At 44.1% G+C, this 25921-nt stretch overlaps 2 protein-coding genes across 2 annotated transcripts; one reads left to right on the forward strand and one right to left on the reverse strand.

Annotated features, from left to right (window-relative positions):
• Positions 1-13320: 13320 nt before the first annotated feature.
• Positions 13321-14771, reverse strand: LOC136479664 (uncharacterized). The gene is made up of 4 exons (XM_066477450.1): positions 14681-14771; positions 14473-14580; positions 14301-14369; positions 13321-13994 (listed from the first exon to the last, which is right to left on the reverse strand). The coding sequence occupies exons 1-4, from the start codon at positions 14769-14771 to the stop codon at positions 13321-13323; spliced, it is 942 nt and encodes a 313-aa protein (XP_066333547.1).
• Positions 14772-24207: 9436 nt separating this feature from the next.
• On the forward strand, positions 24208-25189 carry LOC136479666 (probable apyrase 3). The gene is made up of 4 exons (XM_066477451.1): positions 24208-24251; positions 24349-24440; positions 24535-24939; positions 25059-25189. The coding sequence occupies exons 1-4, from the start codon at positions 24208-24210 to the stop codon at positions 25187-25189; spliced, it is 672 nt and encodes a 223-aa protein (XP_066333548.1).
• Positions 25190-25921: the final 732 nt, after the last annotated feature.

A 25921-nucleotide genomic window follows, 5' to 3' on the forward strand; every position in this document is an offset into this window, starting at 1 on the left:
ACCCTGACAAAACTGAATCCCGCAGCCACCAAGAACATGGGTGTCATCGCTGCGGGGTTGGGGCTTCAGACGGAAGAAGTAACAAAAGAAAGAAAGAGAAGGAGGAATTCCAAGAAAAGTTTCACAAAAATGAACAAAAATAGAAAGATGAAGGACAGCATCGAGAGTAAGATGGTTCAAGCTAATCCCAAAATAATTGAGAAAGCGATGAAGAAAAGCAGAGGTAGGAAGGCAGAGTCCAGCATGGATAAAGGAGACAAAAAGAACGATCTCACCAGAACCTAGAGTTGGGACCCGATGCTGGCCTGGAGCTCTCCACTCAGCATGCTCCTTGTCCTAGATCAGGCAATCACTGACAAGCTTGCACAACTGATCCTCAGTCGTAATCAGAGCCGACCAGTCCTTCTGAGTAGCCCTCATGGCCATGAATTATTGATTTTCAATCACAGAAAGTGACACCTCCTCATCTACAAAGGTTGCCTGGGACTTGCTCGCTGATTTCTTCCGACCCATATACTAGCAAAAGCAATAAAAAAAACTAAGAAAAGATGACGCTCAGACGGCGGCGCTCAGATGACGGCGGCAATGGCGGTGACGGAGTTTTGAAGAGTAGGGTTTCAAGGCAAAGGCAGGGGAGCAGAGAAAAAGAAGGAGAAAGGCCTTTAAATAGATTTTACAGCGATAAAAACTCGGCCCACCAGGCCCATGAGAACAAAACGATCCGCTTCCCAACACAACTGACATAGCTAAAATGACGGACGGCACACTTCTACACAAAGGCACAGTTCAACAGACAGATTTCAGACTTATCAATCTAGCAACATGGCAGAGTTATCACATTGCTACAAAAAGAACTCATCAACCATGAAGCAACGAAGGGTTACCTCACAAAGAACAAAAGAACTCGGTTCTTATAGAAAGAACTCAGGAATCTCATAAACAACCAGGACATCGGCACAAAAAGAATGACAACTCAGAAGGCAAGATTCTTTCCATTATAAAGGACTTCAAAAGATACAAGATTACACATCTTACAAGAGCCAATGAACTCGGTACTACGACGAGCAAGGTAGCAAAAAGGAACCCGGATACAACTAGGCTCTGGAACGACTACGTGTTCCAAATTGCTACTCGGTAGAACAAACCACACTCGGCTACACTATTTTCTTCAAAGGACGGACGTAGTACATCCGAGGCGGAAGTCAGCAGCACGGCGGGACAACATGGAACAGGGAAGCCCAGCAGACATCTGTCTACCCAAGTCCGATGTGATACTAGATCAGGCGTTGATCTGCACCGGACAGTCGCAGGGCAGGCAAGGGTGATCTACCCAAAACTGCTGGATGAAGGAACATATCCCGCATCACAAGACTTCCTCCAACTTCCACCATGTACTTCCGGGTGCAATGCCACTGCGGGATTAGTCTACCTCTAATCCCTATCACAAGACTCCCTCTAGCTTCGACAAGATATACAAGAACTACAAAATACGCTCGGGGGCTGCTCTACTTCAGAAACTATCATAATCATGACTACGGAGATTTCAGACCACGCAACAAAATGCTCGATGAATCAAAATGGCACACCAGGAGGGTATTTATAGATCAAAGAAGCGGTGCACATGGACCAGGAGCACCAACAAAATGAACCTAACAAAGGACATAGTGAAAAGACAGAATTCAATGAAAGAGGACTCAGGCGTGAAGGAACAAGTACTCAAGGACAAGCATATTCGGAAGGATATACCAACACTGTTCAACTCATGAACAAACAACATTTACACTCAACCACCACCACACAACTACATCTGATAATAGCATACTACCAGAGAATATGTCAAGACCCAGAATCCGAGTTCTTTCTAAATAAAAGAACCCAGATATATGCTCGGGGGCTGCAACAGGAGAAGGTTTTTAGTTTTTTGAACAACCTAGATTTAAGACCCTCCAACTCTTTGTTCCAAATAGCAAGAGGCTCGGGGGCTACACTCAGTGAGTGCATTTTTTCTTCCAAAAAGCGCACATCACTCAGAAGACTTCTTCAAGATAGGAGTTCTCAAACAACATAAGATTCAAAGACCCTCCAACTTTTTGTTCCAAATAGCAAGAGGCTCGGGGGCTATACTCAGTGAGTGCACTTTTTTCTTCGAAAAAGCGCACATCACCAAGAAGACTTCTTCAAGATAGACCACTTCAAGGCCTCACAATAAAAAGAACCCGGACTGAGCAATTTCAAGACAAAACCCTCCAGCTTTTTGTTCCAAACAACAAGAGGCTCAGGGGCTACACTCAGATGGGAGTACTTTTTTCTTCAAAAAAGCACACACCACTCAAAGATCCCAAGAAGTGCTATACGGTTTCACTCAAGAAAGCACTCGGACGACGCTTGTTCCTACTCAACAAGACCTGAAGGAACAAGACGAGGCTTTCTAGAGCTCAACCATGAAGTGCTCGGGGGCTTGTTGATACGGGACCCACAGGATACCCCATGAGGAAGAGAGAAGATCTAGTCTAACTAGGATTCTTTCCATGTAATCCTAGTAGTAGTAGTATTCTATAATCCTATTAGGAACTCTCATTGTAAACCAACTACGACTCTGACCTCCTGACTATATAAAGGAGGGCGGGGTTCCTAGGAGAACAGATAACGCAACACTTGACAATCAATCCAACGCAAAGGCTAACGCCAACTGGACGTAGGGCTATTACTCGATCACGATCGAGGGCCCGAACCAGGATAAATCGACTGTCTCTTGCATTTACCGTCAAGTTCTGCATACACTGAAGCCCGAACATACTGCCCCGAGTACCCCCATGGCAGGCTATCGGTGGTGAAACATCGATAATTACTGAGTTCGATGAATTCTGGGATCCACTCTCACCGCCTATAGCTTTGACCAAATACAAGACTATCCTTGGGTTACTTGTTAGGGACTTTATCCTGATTAAGTACAGGAAGTGGATTGGGAAAGATGATGACTGGTGGAGGGTTCCCAAAAAGCGAGAAGGATTACATATGGGATGTCAAGATCCCAGAGTATTTCACTTTCCCAGCCGAGTATGATAGGGAGTTCGTAAAGAAAAAAGCAAAAGAAATCATGGGGACATGCTTCAAGAATTTCAAGGGGACATTGTACAAGAATTTTGTCCTCCAAAATAAAGAACCAGATTTCGATGGTGGACAGTTTAGCAAGCAAAAGAACTTCTGGCAGGATTTCAAGGAATACAGGTTATCTGAGGAGTACTTAGAACTGAGCAGGAAGAATAAGGAGAATTCAAAGAAAGCGACGAATCCTCATCATCTCGGCTCTGGTGGCTATGCCAAAAAGAAGCCAGAATTTGAAGCAGAACTTCAAAAGATGGATCGCCTTGCTGAGGAAGGCATTGAGGTTGAGGCCGCTGATTGGGAGCCCAGATCGGTATTATACTATATGGAGAGAAATGTACGGCATGCCGAGGATAGGAGCTTTAGCTCCTCAAATCAACCCATGAGCGAACTCATCCAGAGGATCTACTAGATAACTAAGGAGGTGAGGCAAGGGACTCACACTTCTAATAGGGAGAAAGACGTGCTCACCTAAGCACTCGGAACCAAGGAGCACCCTGGTCGCACTAGAGGAATCGGTGTTGTTCCTTGGAAACTAGCATTTCCCCAAGAATCTAACACTTACCGGAGCCCCTCGAGGGGTAGAGCGGAACAAGAGGCAAAGTATCTAAGGAGACTAAAAGAGATGGAAGGCATAATGGAAGTACGGATCGAGGCGACCATTGAAGCACGAGTCGAGCAATTTTGTTGTCCAAGGGGTCAGTAGTACCATAAAACCCGACTCCTACTGCCATTAGCCCACAGTTTAGGGGTCGCAGCAGCTGTGGATCGACCCCGCTCGATGAAGAAGAGATGAATGTGCCTCATCCGGTGGACGACATCAATGTCAGGTTGTACATCCATCAGGAATGGACAAAGGGCAAGGTGGCGCTCGGCCAGGCCTGACCTGTTGGAGACGGGACAATTAATGGCCGCCCAATTCCACTGGGGTACGCTCACACCACCATTAACAGAATACTTGGTAAGAAGTTTAATAAGATACCCATTGAGTACCCCGTAGCGGAAGACAGGCCGAAACTTGGTCAAAACAAGGGCTCTCAAGTGCCCTGGTGCAAGCGCTTCATTAAGCTTGACCATCAATTGTCCTCTGATGATGAGGACGACTGTGAGTCTTCGCTCACCCACGATGATCACTCACCATCTCCCAACAGAGATCACTCCCCTCCTCATTCGGAGCCATCACCCCCGAGAAGATAGAGGCCTCCTTCTATTCCTCCTCGTCCGACTCCATCTTCATCAGCCCCAAGAAAAGAGACTCCTCCTCCTCCTCCCCTCCTCCTTCATCTTCATCAGCGCCGGGAAAATAGAATTCTCGTCATCCTCCTCCTCCTCCTCCTCCACCTCAGCCCAAAACAAGATCAAGGACATCCTCGCAGTCGTAGAAAAGGTCCTTGGATTCGGTCGCTAATGCTCCCAAAGTGGACCAACAGAAAAGAAAAAGGCCGTTTAGTGGCAGCGTTACCAACTTGATGAAAGAAAAATTTACAGCACACGTCTCGAAGGAAGATTGTGCTAGTTTCTTCAATCTCTATGTCTCACTGCCTTCGTATTTGTTGAAGTCCGAATTCGAAAGGCAAACACAGAATAAATACGCTACAATAAGAGACGAAGAAATACACAATAAAGATTTAAGGAACATACAAAAGTATGTCGAAGACAACCCAGGATTAACCATGGAAAAGGCCGCGACCATCTATTATGATTTACAAGGGACGGCAACACCAGCAATGAAGTATGAAAGGAGCAATCTTTTGGTTCCCGATGAGGAGTATAAAAATCTGACAACGTATATGTGCCAGTTGCATAAATATTACATGGCACAAGCAAAAGAGACATATGACTTTGGTTTTGAGGTTATTATCTGTTCGCCACATGTTTTCCATTATCCTAAAGAAGAGAAGTTCCATGTCGAGTGGGAGTGCTTGTTTCAGCTATACCAGAAATGCTCTCTAGATGTTCAAGTGTTCACGCTGTGGACTATGTAAATACCCAACACGCACGATATTACAATTAACTACTCTTGAGATAAATTGTTAACTTAGCACTTCCCATGATTTTATGTAGGTATATAGCAAATTTTTGCATTCTAAAAAGCAAATGGGATTACATAGGCTTCTTGGACCCCTTGCGAGTCAATGAGAGGACATGTCTAGGCCTCTATGGATGTGACGTGGAAGACCTAAAACAGAGATTGATTGCTGTTTTCGACGAATTCACGATGAAGAAGAAAATCCACATACTTCTAGCCTACAACTACGAGTATGTGTTCTTGGCTTTTAATTTTATGCTTCTTTTTTCGTTAAGATTATTCGACAATTAGGATTCTGTGATTGTAGCAACCATTTCGTCTTCATTTGTGTCAATCTTGCCAAAAATCTGATCGAGGTGTGAGACTCGAAGAAAAAACCATTTCATCATCTGGATGCACTGGTGGCAGTGCTGAATTAGTAAGCGATCCTAATAACATATTATTTTCTAATCACACATACCGCTTTCTAATGTTTCCCCCTTTAATGTTGCTCAGTGTCCGAATAAGACATATCGGTGGGACGCCGGTCCCATTCAAGGTTGTCGAAATAGAGGGGAAGTACCTGTCACAGCCGGCGGGAAACAATGAATGCGGGTTTTATGTAATGTGGGCAATGCTTCGCTATATCGGCGGGAAATCGGAAGAAGCTGATAAGTTGATGTATATAATCCCCATTTCATTTATGTCTGTTAATAATTCAACAAAATGATTTAATGTTCCTCTTTGGATATCATCTTTTTTGAACGACGGCGTAAGAAATATAACCACAAAAGGCTGTTAGACATGGAGATCGTCGCACTGCAATCGGCGCTCACAAAATTCATCTTAGCCGAGGTATTGAAAAAAGATGGAGTATTTTCCATTGCACAATCCGTGATGTATAAGGACCAGTATGGCCCAGAGTGGCTCGTCAGATTATTGTAAGAAGTCCGAGAAGCATTGCACAATCTGTGAAGTCCGAGAATAATTTTTTTTGAGGGATCGAGATCTGGATAAGAACATTTGAACTGTAACCGTAACATTTGTAATGTTTAATATTGATGGACCTGTCATCTACGTAGCGTATATAAAGCGAAACCCGATTCCACGAAAAAATATAAATTAAAATTAATTATAAAACAATAAAATGTGAATGGACCATCACTGCCAGTTAGCCACGAACCGACAGTGTTGTCTTGCAAAACACTACCGGTTATCAACAAATCGATAGTGTTGTCTTGCAAAACACTGCCGGCTTGAGCCATGAACCGACAATGTTGTCTTGTTCAACACTGCCGGCTTGAGCCATGAACCGACAGTGTAGGCTTGCTCAACACTGTTGGCCTGAGCCAAGAACCGACACTCTTGAAGCAACCATCACTGTCGGTTGGGACTACAAACCGGCAGTGTTGTTCAATTAACACTGTCGGGTGGAACCAGAAACCGGCATTGTTTCCTGCAGATCAGTGTCGGTTTTTAAGAACCGACAGTGATGTTAACCCCTTATCACTGTCGGTATGCCACTGTCGGTTCAAAATCCGACAGTGAAGGGGGTTTTTGAACCGACAGTGATGTCTAGTGAACCCTAACCACCACTACTAGTGTCTCGAGCAGCCGTCGTAGCATGCCTCCGCTGCCGGTGATCTGCATTGCGCCGACATAGATCCGGCCATGGAGGTCGTAGATCGGGCCTTCTCCAATCGCCTCCGGCTTGGGGTGGCTGCAAGGCGCCATGGCCGGCCTTCGGTCGTCTCCGGCCAAGTCCTGTTGCCAGGGCCGGCCTCCTCTCCGCTCCTCGTCAAGCTCATGCCGGTGCGGTGTTGCGGCCACCGTCCTCAGAGGAGTACGTGAGATCACCGCCGTGGTACGCGCCAGGCCCGGCGTGTTCTTACCCGGTAGTTCGTCGCAAGGCTTGGTGTAGCCGTTCGCGCGTGGTCCCGTGCGCAGCCTGGCGTGACCTTTGGAAATCCACTGCGGTGAAGCTCGTGCTCGGATCTGAGAGGGGAAAAAGGAGATGGAGTTCACGGAGGCATGCAAGCAACCATGCTCCTCCCCTGATTCGCCGTCTAGTGCGCCATCTCACTGAAGGTCCGCCGCCTCGCTTTCTGTTGTCCGTCGATCCGTCTGCCTGTCTATTTTTTGTGTTAACACCAGATGCTGCAGACTTCGGCTACCGCTGCCTCTTGGATTGGGGTCCAGACCGGTGAAAACGCCTCGATGCTGAGGCGTGGGCCGTGGCAGCGTGCTGTTCCTGTGCCTGACGCTGCTCTTTCAAGCAGCCAAACGGGAGAAGCAGCCAAGTAAGCAGGTGCTCCTGATTTCCCCAATCTCCGTGACGGCATGGCACATTTTTGTTGGAATATCCTTTTGTAATGTTTGATTGGTCATCTTGCTTTCTTAAATAATATGGTACTAAATTGCAGTATGTGCTATAAGTCCATCTTGCCGTATATAACAGTACAGCTATACAAAATATTATGTTTGCTGAAGTTATTTATTTGGCACCGGGGCATAAGCCTGAATGCAACTTTGATTGGCATGTGAATAGCTAGCTTCTCTAATAGAATAACTGTGTTACCGAAATCGAATAGCTAACTTTTCTGTGTGCTATTATTAAAAAAAACTTTAGCAATCATTGATAAGTCTATGCTAATTAAAATTGTTCATTCATTCCTGTGTGAGATGTAGCAGCCCTCTTGAATGCAGTTCACAAGTTTTCTAAATGTTCATTCATACCTGTGTCACTGTGTGAGATGTAGCAGCCCTCTTAGTTCACAAGTTTTCTGAATAAAGACAGCTTTGGTTGATCGATTTTGTTTACTAACTCTGCATATGGTTGCACTATCAGCCGTGAATGTTTCTGAGATAATCTCAATTTTCTTTACCATATATTAGTTGTGAAAAATATTTGAGTCTGGATTTGTTTCTTTAATATGATGGCCACATTATTACCCTAGAATGTTATAGATCTTGTCCATTATTTTATGTGATATGAAACTACAAATGGTGTATCCTTTACGTTGTTTTCCCATATGTTAGTGCCCTGGAGGTTGATGTTTATTGCTGCACAATTTGTTAGCTCAGATTAGCATAGCATCTGTTTCATTTATTGCTGAATAAATTTGTCCAAATATTTATATATGCAGCTAACGATCATCTAGCTCCGTATTGTAGGTTTACAAAGTGAAGTCAATGGAGCTTTGTCTCTTCTTTTAGCCCGGAAAGCAACAAAGGCCTTCATGTGTGAGGCTGACATGCTGTGAGCTGGACTGATGGTTCATAGTATGCTACAAATGATGGAAGTTACCACGGTTGTTTATTATAGAGATCGGGGCTAATAGTTTATTGTCATTGATTTCTTACTAGTTTGTTCATTATATAATGTGATTGTTTATGAAAATCTATGTATTTAAACTGGTTGATTTGATATGTTCATAAATTCATTTGGGCCTCTATGTGTTGTTGAATAGGCTGGGCTAATCTTTATGCTGTGTATATTGAAGTGGGCTAGAAAAATAGGTTGAAAAAATTGCGTGGGCTGTTAATATGCTGTGTGGGCTATGTGGGCTGGGCTAAAAAATTTGCGTGGCCCGTTGTTATGAAATAAAATGGGCTGGAAATATAAGTATTAAAAAGCTAAATGGGCTGAAAACTACAAAACAAGTGGGCTGTTTTTTTTCTGGCCTGCTATAAGCCTGCCAACCACATGGGCCTTAACATGCATTATTTTAGTTTTATGACATTCTTTTGTCTTGCCACGTTAGCACCATGTCAGCTGCCTACATGGCATAGCTAAGGACTTGTGACAAAAAACCAATGTCATAACCTGGTGATATGAAATATACGAGCGTCACATAATCAATCTGTGACGCTGGTTTTTTGACGTTCGAATTTTCGTCAACTGGATGTCATAAATCTTAAGTTGTGACATTAATTTCATATATTTTGACATAAATAGAATGTCAAAAAACCACACATGTCTTGTAGTGACACCAGATCCGTTGATCCTAGACGTGCATCCGGCCCACCACGCCGCCAGCACGTATCACAGCCACCGGGATTTGTCAACCGCCCGTGCAGCACACCCCCACAACCAATGCCTTCAGCTAGCGCCACACCACAATGCTGGAACAAGCCATGGGGGTTGGGGGAGTGAACGGATCCATAAGCCTAAGCACCAGATCGGCCATGGAAGTACCAAATTCGTGCTAAGCCGATGCGTGACAGGTGATTAGAACTCTGAGGGTGGAGGAGGGAGAAAATGAAGTAGAGAGGAGGTAGGAGATGCCCCGCCGCCACCTTCCTCACGGACACTGGGGTTCCAGCCGCACACTCTGGCGACGACTAAGGCAGAGAAGAACGGGGATGCTGGCCTGAGTGGCATGGCGGTGTTGCCCAGAGAGGACAACGCAGGGGCCCACGAGACAAAAATATATGCCTATACTTATTGAAATTCAATCTTTTTTTACTTCTCCAAGTGACCTCGGCTAGAGAAATGATCAGAACCAATCCAACCAAATTGGACTAACGAATTTGCAAGTGGTTGTTTTGTAGCTCAATAGGGTGCAAGACGTGACTAGGACAAAGGCGACGTGATGATCCGATGATCAACACCTTAAGCAAGACCCTAGAGGCACAAGAGAAGACATAAGATATCAAGCAAAGTCCAAGCTCGAAGATAGGAACCAAGCCGAACGCAAGACCACGAAGAAACACGCTCACAGATGTGACCGGACGCTAGACCTGACGCTGGCGGAAAGCGACCGGATGGTCCGATCAAGAGGCTCGGCAATAGCAGGCACAACTGGACGCTGGCAATAAATCGATCGGACGTAGGACTGCAGCGTCCGATCAAGTACAGAAAGGTTCCAGAGCGGCGAAATTGCGACCGGAAGCATCCGGTGGCATGTGACCGGACGCTGGCAGCGTCCGATCAGTTGATCGCGGCTCCAACGGTCAGGACGACCGAACGCGTCCGATCAGGACGTGATCAGCGTCCAGTCAGTAGCAGAAAAGTGGAATTTCGTCCCCAATGACTACTTTCTCAGTGGGCTTATAAATACACTCCCCAACTGGCCAAATGAAGTGAGTGGAGCTGAGGAAACATATCAAGGGTGTTGATACATCATTTTAGTGATATCCACTTGCATAGTGCTTAGTGATTCATTAGGTGATTAGCGTAGGTGCTTTACGAAGTGATTAGGTTGATTAGACCACTGCTTATGCACTTACTCTAGGTTTAGGCCTAGTGTTTAGTGAGGTTTGAATACCTCTTACCACTCGGTGCTTGCGTGTGCCATAGTTATACATTGGAGGGGCTTGTAGTCTTGTGAGATCACACCAACCGTGGTTGTGGTATGGCCGTCACCGTGCACTGGAGAGAACAATGCCCGCGGCGTTTCGGCTGGAAGCTTGATAGTGAAGACAGCAGGGAGTATCCGGGAAAGGCTTGCTAGAAGGCTCGTCGGAGACCCACTTGCGCGTGGGAAAGACCCGAGACTATCCACGGAGTTACCCGACAGGGAGCTTGGCCTTTGCGAGGGATTCCTTGCGATGGGCTCCAACAAGGACTAGGGAGAAGCTTGCGCGCTTCTCGATACCTCGATAAAAATATCGGAGTCGTCGATGGGAGTTTGCATATCTCTATCTTGCTTTTTAGCTTCCGCATTTACATTGATTATATTACTCCTTTTGCGGTAGAGATAGCCACACATTAGTAAAACCATAGGCGCACATTTAGATAGTTTATCTCTTGTATATGTTTTGCTAAGGTTAGTAAAAGAGGCCATAATTTAGAGTTAGAGTTTTAAGTTGCCTAATTCAACCCCCTCTTAAGCGTCACGGTCCCTTACAAATGTCGATACTATTTTCTATAAATCTAGTTAAATTTAAAATTAGCTCACAACTAGACTCTTCGATGGTCACCATCTCTCCTAGCTAGTTCTGGATGCCCTGTGTCCACGCTGTGCCTGACACACTTGACACACCGAGCAGCCTGAATTATATACTCAGTCCGCCTAAAATATGGGGCTGTTTGGTTCCTGCATGAACTCCTAAAATTCCTGTCATATTGAATGTTTGAACACATGCATAGAGTATTAAATATAGACTAATTACGAAACTAATTGCATAACTTGTGACTAATTTGCGAGACGAATCTTTTAAGCCTAATTAGTCCATGATTTGACAACATGGTGCTACAGTAAACATATGATAATGATGGATTAATTAGACTTAAAAAATTTATCTCGGAAATTAGCCTCCATCTATGTAATTGGTTTTGTAATTAATCTATATTTAATGCTCTTTATTAGTATCTAAACATTCGATGTGACATAAATTTTAGGAGCGACTAAAGAACCAAACACCCCCCTAAGTGTCATCTTGAGTTTTGTGCCGATCAAACTTTCTTAAATTTAATTAGATTTATAGAGAATATTAGCATTATTTTTTATCTTCAAATAAGTTTATTATAAAAATATAATTAATAATTAATCTAATGATATTTATTTTGCACCATAAATATTAATGACTTTTTAATATATTTAGTCAAATTTAATACTCCCTCCGTATTCAAAATACTAGACGTCGTATAAGCTGACCTTATGGCCTCCCGATGGAAACATTGGACGCGATGCCCTTGGCCATGCATGCGCCGCCGCTTCCGCTCCCGCAAATCCTGTTGCTCGCGCGCCTTCGGTCGTCGCCCGCATTGATCGCGCGTCGTTCCTCACCCTCGGTACTTGCAGCAAAAGCACGCGTGCCTCCTCTCTTCGTCTCCCGACGCAGCCATGCCTCCTCGCTCCTCCATCGCTCCGTCTCGCAGGAACTCTGCCGCCCCCGCCTTGTTAGGGTTTAGCCTTCGCCATGGATTCCTGCCGATGGAGCCTCGATCGCCGCTCGGAGGAGGTGCTCGCACACGCTCGACGCTCGCCGGTCTCCACGGACGTCGCGCCGGTCTCCGCGGACGTCGTGCCGCACGCTCGCCCATGGTCGACGCTCGCCGCGCACATCGTCTCAGCCTCGCTGGTGGTGTCGGACTCCGACGAGGTGCTGCAGGACTCCGACGCGGTGCTGCCGGACTCCGATGAGGTACTGCAGGACTCCAATGCGGTGCTGCCGGACTCCATCGAGGAGGTGTCGGACTCCGTCGAGGAGCTGCCCGACTCCGACGAGCTGCTGCTGGACTCCATCGAGGTGCAGCTAGAGTACGATGCGGTGCTGCCGGACTCCGTCGATGTACTGCCGGACTCCGACCAGCGGGATGAGGTGGTGCATTGTCCTCGCTGTGGCACGTTCCATGCCGGCGGCGTCTTCGGAGAGGAATGCTACCAAGCTCGCCGCGAAGCTCGCCGGTGTGCCCGTTGTGGCCTCTTACATGAAGACTACGATATGATAGCAAAGTGGTTGGACTACCTGGACAAGTTCGACTGTGAGATCTACATCCCAGATGTCTCCAAACTTCAAATGGATGGTAACACCATCATTCTGCCAGAGCACATCATCAACAAGTTTGACAAGATCAAAGGATGCTTCACAAGGGATTTGCAATGGCAGCCTATCTTCCCTCTCTAGTCTTTGTTTGTTCAAGTGAGGAATCTTTATATTGTTGCAACCTTTAATCTTCATTGCTTCCTTCAAAACAGTTTGTAGTGTTACAAATATCATGTTTGCTTTCCATGGACTGTACTCCAAGAATGCCTACAAGAAATGTGTTCAAGAAATTAGATCTTTCATTGTCTTAGAATCTTTATTGTATTGAAACAATCAAATGGATGATCATTTACCTGCTGCACAACTGGAATTAGATCTTTCATTGTCTTAGCATTTTTCTTGTATTGAATAGCTTGAATAGCTCGGAAAAAACCGAAATTTAGGATGTTAAAATCTGGAGAATTGGGTGGTTGACATATGAGCCGAACGTCAAACCCATCTTGCTTAGCAATCTCACAAAATTGAGGATCATCCACTTTTAAATGAGAAGGAGCATTGTCTTGTTGTATGAAAATAGGCTTGTGCACATCTTCTCTTGGCCACTTGGCTCTAATTGCAGGCAAAACTTTATTTATCATGAATTCTCTGATCACCTCCCTTGTGATTGATTGAATTGGCTTGATTACTTCCTCTCCACGAAGGCGATTGTGACTTCCTCTAATAGCTTGTTCAAAAGTGACTAGTGAAAAGCAACCTATTTTGCCATCAAACACTCATTCTCCATTTCTAAATCTTGGCCGAGCACATACACACAAGAACATGATCCTAGGGATGTAGTTCTTGTTTTTGCAAGTTCGATGTGGCTCATCTTCCTCGGGTAGCAAGTAGTACCTCTCTGATTTCTGATGGAGGTAGAACCACTTCTCATCAATAAACACAAAGTCAAACAAATCCTTGAACTTTGGATCATCAAGCAAACCTTGGTCAATCATGTCAATGCACCACTTCAACCTAGTCTTCTTGTTAGCATTAGTGAGATAAGGTTTGATACTACTAGAGTGGCGCCTAATCAAACCCTTTTTCAAATACCTTTGTATCCTAGATTTGCTAATACCAAGTCTACTAGACATATCTTCTATTGTCATTCTTTGTTGGAGAGGAATGTTGCGCAATTGTTCCAAATCAAGAGGGATTGCTTTACGTCCACTTCTACCTTTCTTTAGATTAGGAACCATGACTGGAATGTTGTTAGCAAGCTGGTTTTTACCTTGCTTCCATATGCGCTGCACTGATCGAATCTTTACTACAAATTGAGCACCAACAATTGTTGTATCATGCTTGCCTAGTTTGCCATTTTTGCTTCTCATCAACAATGCTTGGTACACTTGTTGTCTAACATGATCAGAATAGTCATGCTTCGGTTGGTTTACTTGATCGGCATGTTGTTCTAGCAAAAGGAAAAAACAACCATTTTAATAGTACTCACGGCATGATCTAAATATAGGAAAAAAAACCAAACACATTTACAATAGATGTTCACGGCATGATCTATTTATAGGGAAAAAACAAAGTGTTCACTGCATGTTCTATTTATAGGGAAAAAACAAGCATGTTCATGGTAGTAATAGTAGTCACGGCATGATCAAAATATAGGACTACAACAAGCATTTTAATGGTACTCAAGGAGTGAAATAAATATAGGAATCTGTACATACTCAAAAAAATAGCATGATGTAAATATAGGCATGCTTACCATGGGGGTTATGTAAATAATCAAAATCTACAGCTCCAAATTCATCTAGTGGCAAGTTCAAATCAATTCCTGTCCAAAAATAAAAGAGCATGCTGAGAATGGAACCTAATATGCATGCCATGCTCCACCAGATACAATGAAACAATTCATGTCCAAAAAGAAAAGAACATACCATTGCCATGCTCCAACGGAGGCTCGTTCAGATCAAAAAAAGCGTCGCCGTCATCATCTTCATGCTCTGCGAGATGAAACTCAGTGTTGCCATCGCCATCTTCATGCTCTGCAACATGAAACCGTTGATGTCGTTGAGATCCCACGGTAGGTTGCCATCGCGCACACAGAAACAACAAAACAAAATGGAACTAATAATAGATGGTTACCGCTGCCGTCGTTGAGATCCCACGGCAGGTTGCCGTCCTCTTCTTCTTCTACACGAATGTTGAGATCAAAGCCAGAGAAGTAATCAGCCATTATGCCGTAGTAGTAGATGTGCAAGGAGAACAACTAGTCCATGGCGGCGTAGTAGCACCAAGCAAGGCAGGGAAGGCAAGGGAGTAAATGGCGTTGGAGAAGAGAGAAAGCAAGTTGCCGCATAAATAAGCCAGTGGCGTGGAGTACAGGCAGCTCAAACGTCAGTCTTCTCATTCGAAACGAGCTCGTACCATCAGCCATCCGAGCGCGCAGACGAAATAAGAAAATCAAACAACCTGAAACGCGCGCCAAGTGAAAATGCAGGCCCCCAAGCGACTCCAGCTTCCATCCGCGCGAAAAAAGGACGCGCCACGCCGGTGGAACAGTGGCATGCACGCCCATGCAAAATGAAGGGGGCAACAAAAAAATGTGGCTGCCAGGGTTTGAACCCGAGTCGCAGCACTCATGCCTCCACGCACTAGCTAGTTGGACTGAGTTACTTTCTCATAAAGATAGCACCCGCAACCATATTTATTAGGGGCAAAGATGGAAAACTAACCCCTAATTAATCATCCTTGGTTACCGCAATCATGTCCTAAACGTCATGTTTTTTTTTGGTATGGATGGAGTATTATTTAGCTTCTCGGTGAGTGAGACTGACGCTGAACGAATTGGAAGAAGATGACTCAGAAGGATGCAATGGGAGCAGAAACCGAAAAGTCATGAACCGGACTGACGCTTCACTGACGCATCTAGGGGTTGTTTGCTTCACGCCCTCCCAGGCAAGCTGCCCGCCATGCAGCAATCCTGGCTCTAGGTGCAGGAGATCGGATGCGATGAAAACGGATCGGATACAGATGGATATCACCGATATTACATTTGTTTTCATAATTCTGTCCGGATTCGAATTCGAATACGGATAGTGTCAACTATGTCGGATAGGATACGATTGGATATCGACATCATAAATATGTGATTTGAGTATTCGGACTCGGATACGGTATCGGATGTTGGATATTCGGACTCGGATATGGACAGATCTCAACCCCTCTAAACGGATTCGGTTTCAAATACAGTCGGAAAATATCCGTACCGTTTTCATCCCTACCTGGAAGCAGTGCGTCGCCAGGCAAGCTATCCAGCTCGGAGACAAAGCAAACATGCCCCTAATGCCACTACCTGTTGGCCATGCGATACATACAGTAACCGATGAAACTTTGCAACAATCTAGTGGATGAATCTCTAGAGCATCTACAGCCTGTTCGGATGGCTGGCTGGTTCAGTGGCTGGATCGTGGATTATTACTGCTGGCTGGTTTGGTGTGAGAGAAAAATACTGTTCCGGTTGGAAATTTACGATCGTTTACGAGATCCACCAGCCAACCGAACAGGCTGCTACTCTTCGACTGTCCTTTTGCTTCAGAGTGCTGGCACTGGCTAAGCTTTGAGATCCCGCATTAGTCCTTATACCAGAACTTACAAAGTTTCAAAATGCAGCAAAGGACCCCATTCTTCATGGATATTTTCATCTTAATGTGTTGGGCAATGGAAGGTTAGGAATGGCTTAATATTTAAGCAAATTCAGCCGTCCTTGGAAGATGCAAAAAGAACGTTCAAGACAGAATTTGTACTGCTCCTCTGGCGTGCAAAGAGAAGATACTTTCCTTTAATTGAGCAATGGTAAAACAATCTTGTTTAATCTTCCTAGTTTCCCTAATTTTTTTCTTTCTTTCTTTGTCTCTTGAATCCTCCTCCTGTATTAAGCTCCTGTTTTTAACTCATGTTTTAATAAACCTCACAGTAGGGTTGCGCCCCTCCTGTTTTGCCTAACAAAACTTGAGCTCGATGAGTTAAAAGTCCGTCTGGAAGTTAGCGTTGAATATAGGTGATGTGACAACATGAGGAGCTAGAAAAATCTTAAATGTTGAATATAGATGATGTGGCGGCATCAGATGCTAGAAAAATCTTATAGTGGGGATCTCCTACTTAGATATAATAGACTAAGACAGTGAAGTCGCTACAAGCATTGGCCAAGAGGCAAACAGGCAATGACTAGGCTCTTGGAATATCACTACCAACCGAGAGAGGGGCATCTTCAAGAGTCCTAAATATTGTTCCCCTATATCCTAACAAAAAAAATCCTCCTTAAATATTTATCTCCTCTAATATTTTCTCGATCTCAAATAACATATGTGGTGGACAATTTAACAACATAAATTTGATAGAGAAGCGAGTAATTTAGGATACCACTAAGGGCCTGTTTGGATCCACCAACTAAACTTTAGCTAGCTAAATTTAGCTGCTAGAGATCTAAATGACCCAGCTAAAGTTTAGCTGAGTTCAGCTACTTCAACCGAACTAAACACAGCTAAAGTTTAGTTGAGTCTATTAGTTGGGTAATCCAAACACCCTAGCTAAAGTTTAGCTGGGAGATTAACAGGCTAAAGTTTAGCTTTAAAATTTTAGCTAGCTAAACTTTAGTTGGGTGATCCAAACAAGACCTAAATATAGGATGTCCTATAGGGGTTGAAGGGTGAATTTTGTTGAATATATAAAACTAAATTTTGACTTTAAGAAGTTGAATAGAGGCACTCTTGAGATGCTCTAAGAACTAAACTAAGGAGGACTGGTCATTGATTGTCTAGCAAGGAATAAGGAAGGGGGCGTTCCAAATGGAAAGTCATAAATATAACGGAAATGCTATAAACAGGACGTCCGACGCCAGACTCCCCTCCGAACGTATAGCGTAACATGCACCACAATATCGAAAAAAATAAAACTTTACCTCACTGCCGCATGCACCGCTCGCCTAAATAAATAAATAAAAACAAAATCAACTCCTTGCCTTGCCTCGCTCCACTTTGCTCCACACGCGCCGCCTCCTGAACGAGCTCCTCTCTCTCGTGCTTCCCTGCTACTCCTCTCTCTCTCTCACTCTCTCTCTCTCTCTCTCTCTCTCTCTCTCTCTCTCTCTCTCTCTCTCTCTTGCCCACCCCATCATGCGCCCTCCCCCACCCCGGCATCCTCCTCCCCCATCCTGGCGGCTCCTTCCCCCACCCCAATGGAGCCCCTCTCCCCCCACCTCGGCGTCCTCCCCATTGGGAGCCCCCAATGCCACAGATCCGGTGGCCCTCTCCCCCACCCTAGCAAGATCCATGACGGTGTTGCAGGGGAGTGGGCGGCTCTCCCCCACCCCGGCGCGATGCCCTCTCTCACCTCAGTGATCGAGCTCCCCTACCCCGACGGCCATGGCGCTCCTCGCCCCTGGTGGCGGTGGTGCTCGCACGCAGCCGCTCGCCGCCGACTCTGACCCCGATGACTCGAATCGAGGCCTAGCCTTCCCCTCCCATATGTTGCATACGTATGTTTCAAGCGTTTCAGGCGTTTCGGATGGATGTTGCAAAAGTAGATCAGGGATGTTGCATATGTTGCAAGTGTTTTGGAGGCATGTTGCAAGCGTCTGTTCAAAATGCTTTATCTGTATTCAGACGCATGTTGCAATCGTTTTGATCTATATGTTGCATATGTTTTCACACATATGTTGCAACAATATTTTCCAAAACGTTTCATCTGTTTGCCTTCTGTCGCAGCAAGTGTTTTAATGTTGTAAGTTGCATGTGTTCTATCTAGATGTTGTATATGTTTTCACACATATGTTGCAAGTGTATGTTCCAGATGTTTCATCTGTTTCAGACGTATGTTGCATCCAAGTGTTTCATGTTGCACGTGTTTCATGCTGTTCGGAGAGTCAGGGGCGCCGCCGAGCAGGCAGACGGTCCTCACCTACGGTCAGACGGCGAGGAAGACATCAGGGCGACACGGGCCCCGTGTGGGCATGCGCAACGAGCCAGTGCGAGAAACATGGTGTAGGAAAACGGGCTAGCATGCGTGGGCATCGGGACGCCGGCGTCCGTCCGAACGTCCAGACGCTAGCATCTCCGTAAAGATAATGGCTATCGACCATTTTGGTACAAAGTGATTTTTATGGTCTTCCGGTTAGATACACACAAGAAAAGCATCTGGGTGTCCCACGATTAGGGATGAAAATGGTATGGATATTTTCTGACCGTATTCGAAACCGAATCCGTTTAGAGGGGTTGAGATCTGTCCGTATCCGAGTCCGGATATCCAACATCCGATGCCGTATCCGTATCCGAATACTCAAATCGCATATTTATGATGTCGATATCCAATCGTATCATTTCCGACATAGTTAACACTATCCGTATTCGAATCCGAATCCGAACAGAAATATGAAAACAAATGTAATATCGGTGATATCCGTCCGTATCCGATCCGTTCTCATCCCTACCCACGATGAGGGCCTAATCGAGTTTCACGTGGTGAAGCCCTCCCAGACCAACGGAATAATCCTTAGAGCACCGATCCATCTATCCACAAATTAAAGCAGAGCGTGTGATATAAACAGGGAATATATGCAACTTCCACAAAAGAGGCCGTGTGGTGAAGAGGGCAGCTCTTTCAACAAAGTCGCCATCTGATACAACTGCTGTCATTTTCCTGCTTTGTGCTTTGTGCGATAATTGAAATCTACTGTAGCAGAGAGTGGGGGACAAGGAAAAAGTGAAGCAGATGCCACTACTGATCATTGGCCATGTTCGTTTCTCTTATAATCTATCTTTTTCAGCTTGTTTTTTTAGTCAGAACAGTGTTTTTTCTCTCTCAACAAATATTTTTTCAGCGAAGCGAACGGGAACAGTGAGGCATATGGCTCCAGCAGCGTCGCATTTGAAGAATCGATTGCAGTTGGAGACTAATGTGAAATACAACCTTGGTAGTGCTTCTGTAATGGAATCTCCAACCTTGGTACCAACCTGGGCCGCTACGAAGTTATAGATTGTATTAACAAACTGCAACCTTATATACCATGTCAACATCTGAGCTAGTTTGAAAATTTTAAATTTCAAAATCTGAGAAAGAAGAACTTATATACCATGGCAACATCTGACACAATTGTAATTTTCTAGATCCATGTTCTTCCTCCTTAATAGGTTCCTTGTGTTGATTCTATCCCTCAGCAAGAGCCAAAAGAAAAACTTATGTTTACCAAGGTTGCTGGAGGCCCGCATCCAATTGAAGAGTGGAGAAGTTTCTCTGTGGCCAATCATAATTTTGTAAGCCTTCTTACTACTGTACTTGCATGATCCCCAAGAATAGCACCATATGTCCTTTGTATCTGCATTCCAAGTTCTCTACTGAATGAGAGTTTGCAGTTCTTCTAGCTGATTTGCAGCTTGTGTCGACAAGGGCATGCTAAAAATTCTGCTTACATCTTGATCCAGAAAAAATCGGATGGAACATTTCTTCTTTCTGGTAAAGGAGAATAGTTGAGGGTACAGGTCTTGGAACTTTTGATCTGACCATTTATCAGCCCAGAAAAGAACAGTCCTTCCATTGCTTGGATTATAGTTGGCAAAATCTCTGAATTTATGAAAAAGAGTCATAATGTCTTTCCACCAAAAGGATCAAATTGGACTCCTAGCATGTGGTGGTGTCTGAGAATTAGAGTAGAATTTGGACCATGTCATGGATACCCAGGGTATTTCTACCTCATTGTAGAATTTGTCCAAAAATTTCATGAGTAAAGCATTGTTCTGACTCTTAATGTCAATGATACCTAGCCCACCTTGATTCTTTGGTTTACAGGTTGTTTCCCAGGCAGCAAGACAAGTTCCTCTCCTGTTGATGTCACCCTTGCTCCATAAGCAGTGCCTTCTATAGATATCAATTTGCTTAATTACTTGAACTGGGATTTTAAGATTGCACATGTAAAATGTAGGAAGAGCTGAAAACACAGAGTTCACTAGAATGAGCCTTTCATCATAAGATAAGTGTTTACTGACTCCACAAAGTCTTTTCTCAATCTTTGTCAAAAGAGGTGTGAATTCTTGCAGAGTAGGCTTGATTAGTCCAAGTGGAAGCCCCAAATATGTGAAAGGCATAGTTCATATGCTGCAACCAAAAGTTCTTGCTAAATGAATGACCTTTTCATCTGCTAAGTTAATGGGCACCAAGAAAGACTTTCTAAAGTTCACATGTAAACCACTGGAGTCAGAGAAAGATCTCAATAAGCACTTGAGATTAAAAAGGGTTCTAGCATCTCCAGGCAAGATGAGAAGAGTGTCATCAGCATACTGTACAATTGGGAAGTCACCTCCAAAGGTGTCACTAAGAGGGCGCTTGAGGATGCCCATCTACCAAGCTTTGTTGACAACAGATTGTAGAAGGTCAGCTGCTAAAACAAACAACAGGGGTGAGAGTGGGTCACCCTGCCTGACCCCTCTTTTACACTCAAATCCTTTTCCAGGAATACCATTCAGTAGAACAGAGGAAGTACCTGACCCCAAAATGTTTTGAATCCAACTTATCCATCTTGAAGAAAATCATTTGTATTTAAGGATTTGCAAAATAACCTCATGCTCTAGTTTGTCAAAAGCTTTTTCAAAGTCCAGTTTGAGAATTATGACTTCCTCTTTTGAGTGATGACAGAGATGAAGGAATTGGAATGCCCATGCAAGACAATTTTGGATTGTTCTTCCTTTGATGAATCCATATTGATTGGTGTATACTAGTTGTAGGATCACAGATTGCATCCTAGCTGAAAGTAGCTTTGCGATGCACTTAAGAGTGTAATTCAGGAGAGAAATGGGCCTGTAATCATCAATTGTTTCAGGGTTGTTCTTTTTAGGGATTAGGGTAATGAAGGAGGAGTTCACACTCTTTAAGTCTATATTCCGATGATAAAAATCTCTGAACAATCTTATGAAGTCACCTTTGATTATATCCCAACTCTTTTTAATGAACAGTCCATTAAAACCATATGGTCTAGGAGCATGGTCGTTTGGTAGAGATTTGATGACAGCCTCAATTTCAGTTTGACTGAACTCAGTGTCTAGATAATCAAGATTATGCTCTACCAATAATGTGCTGAGATCATAATGTATGTTAGAGAATTCACAGATTCCTAACCTTTGCTTATAAGATTCCCATAGAAAATTTTCTTTTTGTCCATGCTCTGTGACAACAGTACCATCAAGCTTTGTAAGAGAAAAAAATGAAACTTCTCTTATGTGCTATAGTAGCCATAGTGTGAAAAAAGCTACTATTTTCATCCCCAAATTTCACCCATCTAATAGTGTTTCTCTGTTTCTAGTAGATCCTTTTAGATTCTAGTAAAGATGCAAGGTGATCCTTGACCAGCCTTTTGAAGGCCTTTTCTAGATTTGAGAGTTGTCTTTGCTCCTCAAGACCATCCATGAGCAATAGAACCCAATTGCAATTATAAATGAGCTTGCTTAGCTTGGAAAGGTTCTTACTCCATTTTCTCAGACCAGCTCTGACATGTTTGAGCTTTGAAGACAGATTTTTGGATGCATTGGCATATACTGTTGAGTTATTCCAATGAAGAGCCACGGTGTTTAGAAAATCAACATGATCCACCCAATAATTTTCAAACCTAAAAATATTTGATTTGGGGATTAAGCTTCCAATGTGTAGCATATAAGGAATGTGATATGAAATTGGCCTTGACAAAGGTTGTACATGTGTAGCAGGATGGGAGAGGGTCCAACTAGAGGAAGTAAAAGCCCAATCCAACTTGACAAGGAGGGGGTCAGATTGCATATTGGTCCAAGTGTAGTTTCTGCCATTGAAAGGTATTTCAACTAAGTCCAAGTCAGAAATAATTTCATTAAACAAGTTCATTTTTGATAGATCACCTCCTGGTTTGTTCCTATTTTCAGGTTGCCTGATCAGATTGAAATCCCCAGCAAGTAACCAGTCATCAAACTCACCGGTATCAAAGTTCATCAGCCAAGTGGCAAAAGCTTGCTTCTGGTTGGACTATGAAGGGCCATATATGTTTGTAATATGAAAACTCTTGTTATCCAGCTTGTTTCTCATCTTAATAGTGATGGCATAGGAATTTGTCTGAACTACAGAGCCCTCAAACACACTGTTGTTCCATGCTGTTAAGAGACCACCTGCAGCTCCAACTGAGGGAGAAAAAGCAAACTGATAGAAATTTCTGGGATAGAATTTTTTAATGTAGAAGATGTCAAAGTTCTCCCTTTTTGTCTCTTGTATACAAATGATTTGGCAAGCACTCTCTGTAATTTTCCCTCTTAAAGCATCCCATTTTTCCTGAGAATTAATGCCTCTGATATTCTAAAACAAAATTTTACTGTATCTTCTACTATCCATAAACACAATCTATGTAAAAAAGACAAAGTTTGTTCATACAAATGACAAACTGGATCAGCCATCTTACGTATCTGTGGGGATGTGAGTGAAGCATTTGTAGGTCTGGGTAAAAAACCATGCAGCCAACTCTGTCATTTCGACGACTATTAACATGATTACAGAGGATGAGAGTAGAGGGCATTGTATTTGTATCGAGACTCACATAACCAGGTTCAGAGATAGGAATCAAGACCATAAAGAAATGAAAAGCAACATTAGCATTAACAAGGAACACAAGCATCAGAGACAGGTAACCCAAACACTTCCCAGGATTATTAAAATAGCAAAGGATGCAATAGTACATGATCTTATTGTTCCAGTACATAGACTGGGACCTGGGACTAGACAACCGGCAGACATCTAAACATGGATAACTTTGGAGCAACAAAAGCACCTTAGCAGGTGCACACAGAGACAAATCTGTGATACTACTCATCTATATTGTCTTTCTCAAGAAGAGCAGCAGAAGCAGCCTCAGGCTGGATCTGTAGGAAACCAGTTGCATTTCCTTCCGGAATCTCTTTGGAGAGATGTGGTGCAGCTCCATAGTTGGAAGGTCCTGGAATGATGGCCAGGGGGTGGGATCAACAACAGCTTCCTCTGCAGTGAATGTCTCCTTAACTTGATTGGTTGCCTTGGCACTTGCAGCATCCTTGTAACCTCTAAGTTTGTTTGCAATTCTTCTGCTACGCCTCAGAAAGCTATCATCCAACTTCTCCTTAACCTTCAGGCTGTTTCTCTTGCGTGGGGTCTAGAAAACAGCAGGAGCTTCATCCAGGATCTCAACTTCTTCATCCTCATTTTCAGTTTCTGCTTCAGCTTCTCCAAACTCTGCATCAGCATCCCCCATTGCTGTATCAACCTCTTCTTCGTCAGAGGTGACGTAGTCCAAGACAATCTTCTCAAGAGATGATCCCCCAATCTGTGGAGAGAGAAGAAAGGCGAGATGTATGAGGAGACGTTGATCATTAAAATAGGTAGGAATTAGTGTGCCATGATCAATAACTAACAGATTCAGAAAGGAAAGAAAGTTAGATGCAGGTGTGATAGATATGAAATTCAGTACCTCTTTCAGAATGGATGGAACCACTGCAATGAGGGGATCAGAGGGCACACTGGGACTATAGATCTCTGATCTAATCCTTGGAGCCGGGAACTGTACAATTGCATTAGCTGGAGTGGGGCTTGGTAGGTTTTGAAAGCTGCTCACTTGAACTGAACCATTATGGACACTGATGGCTTCAGTTTGTTGCTGCACAACCTGGGCATTCTGCACTCTGTATTTACTCGATCGAGAAAAAAAAAGATCATTATATTCTGCATAGCATATTCGAAATCAGTGCTGCGAGTGGTCATCCAGGACCTTGTCCTTGCAGTTACCTGCGCTACGGTGCTGTTGCATCACGCCTAGAGATTCTGAAGGCGAAGAACGGGCCATTCAGTTTCTGCATCCTCCGTGGGTTTAGTGGTATGCTTTTCTTTGACAGACTTTCACACAGATGTTTCCAAGGGCATCCTTGGGGCATGAATGATTAGCTCTCCTTTTCTCCATTTTTGTGAAGGTAAGTACAGCTACCATGGTGAGGAATATGATGCAACTGCGGCGCCAGAAGGCGCAGTATATGACAGGTGTAGGCAAGAGATTGCCAAGGCGCTGAAGCTGAACGCACCGTGCAAGACGAAGAACTGCACATTTGACGGCGTGTGGAACGGGGGAGGCGGAGCAGGGCAGGACACCATCTACGCCGCGTCGGCCTTCTACTACCTTGCCGCAAATGTTGGGTTCATAGATAGCAAAGCTCCCAGTGCCGAGGTCACTCCTGCCATGTTCAAAGCTGCTGCATGCAAGGCTTGCCTGTTGAGCGTCAAGGAAGCAGCAGTTGAATACCCGAATGTTCGCAGCGACGATATGCCTTACACATGCATGGATCTTACATACCAGTACACTTTGCTTGTTAATGGATTCGGTAGGTTGCATCGATTCTCTTTGTATTTACAACTATACACACCGACAAGTTCTTTTTTTTCTTTCTGATTTCTGTTGTTAATCACTCATGTTGATATGAACTGTTTGCTTCTGCTGTAGCAATGCATCCAATGAAGAGGATCACATTGGTGTCCAAGGTGAAGCGTGGCCAGTACTTCATTGGAGCCACATGGCCTTTGGGTAGTGCAATTGAGTCCATCTCACCCAAAAAGCAGGTCCAAGACCAGTAGGGTACTCTATTGAGGCTTGGCCGGCCGCAAGTGTGTTTCATATATGTATCACTCTATGGACTATGGAGTTAATTAGCTCTCCTATCGAATATAATATCTTCATACCCACTGCATAGCTTCATGGCAATGCCTATGAAAATTGGGCATTAGCTTGTAGTGTTAATCATGTCCTGAAATCGAAACAGTGGCAAGAAAGGAATCCATGTTGTCGTTTGAGGCGCAACATGAATGCATGGGCTCACCGAGATAAAATTTGAGGCCCGCATGTACGGTGCATTATTTAGAATATGAGGCCCGGGCCTGCTAGGATTGCCGGCCCGCGATGTACCCAGGCCACTCTTCCCTCCTGATTCTGCTGCAGGTGGCTAGGAAACGCTGGCCTGACTGACATCTGCCCATGACTGCACCTCCTAACATATGCAGTTCTAGTACTATGCCGGATGCTGATAGCACCTACTAATTAATGTACTATACGACGTTTTCACCAAACACACTGTATTTGCATGCGCATTCAGCTCTGTTCGTGCATGCCATGAGCACATTCTCACTGAGCCTGTTGATATTAAAGTTGATGAAGTCACCAAACGTGTCATGTCATAACATACACGCGGGATCGTACCGGCAAAATCTATGGCCTTGCTCTAAACTCTAAAATAGGCCATAACAATCTAGAACATAGAACGATAGTCACATATAATGCTCCCATGGCACTAACCTATAGCATTGATCGAG

This window comes from Miscanthus floridulus, chromosome 9, assembly GCF_019320115.1.
Source record: "Miscanthus floridulus cultivar M001 chromosome 9, ASM1932011v1, whole genome shotgun sequence".
Lineage (NCBI taxonomy): Eukaryota > Viridiplantae > Streptophyta > Magnoliopsida > Poales > Poaceae > Miscanthus > Miscanthus floridulus.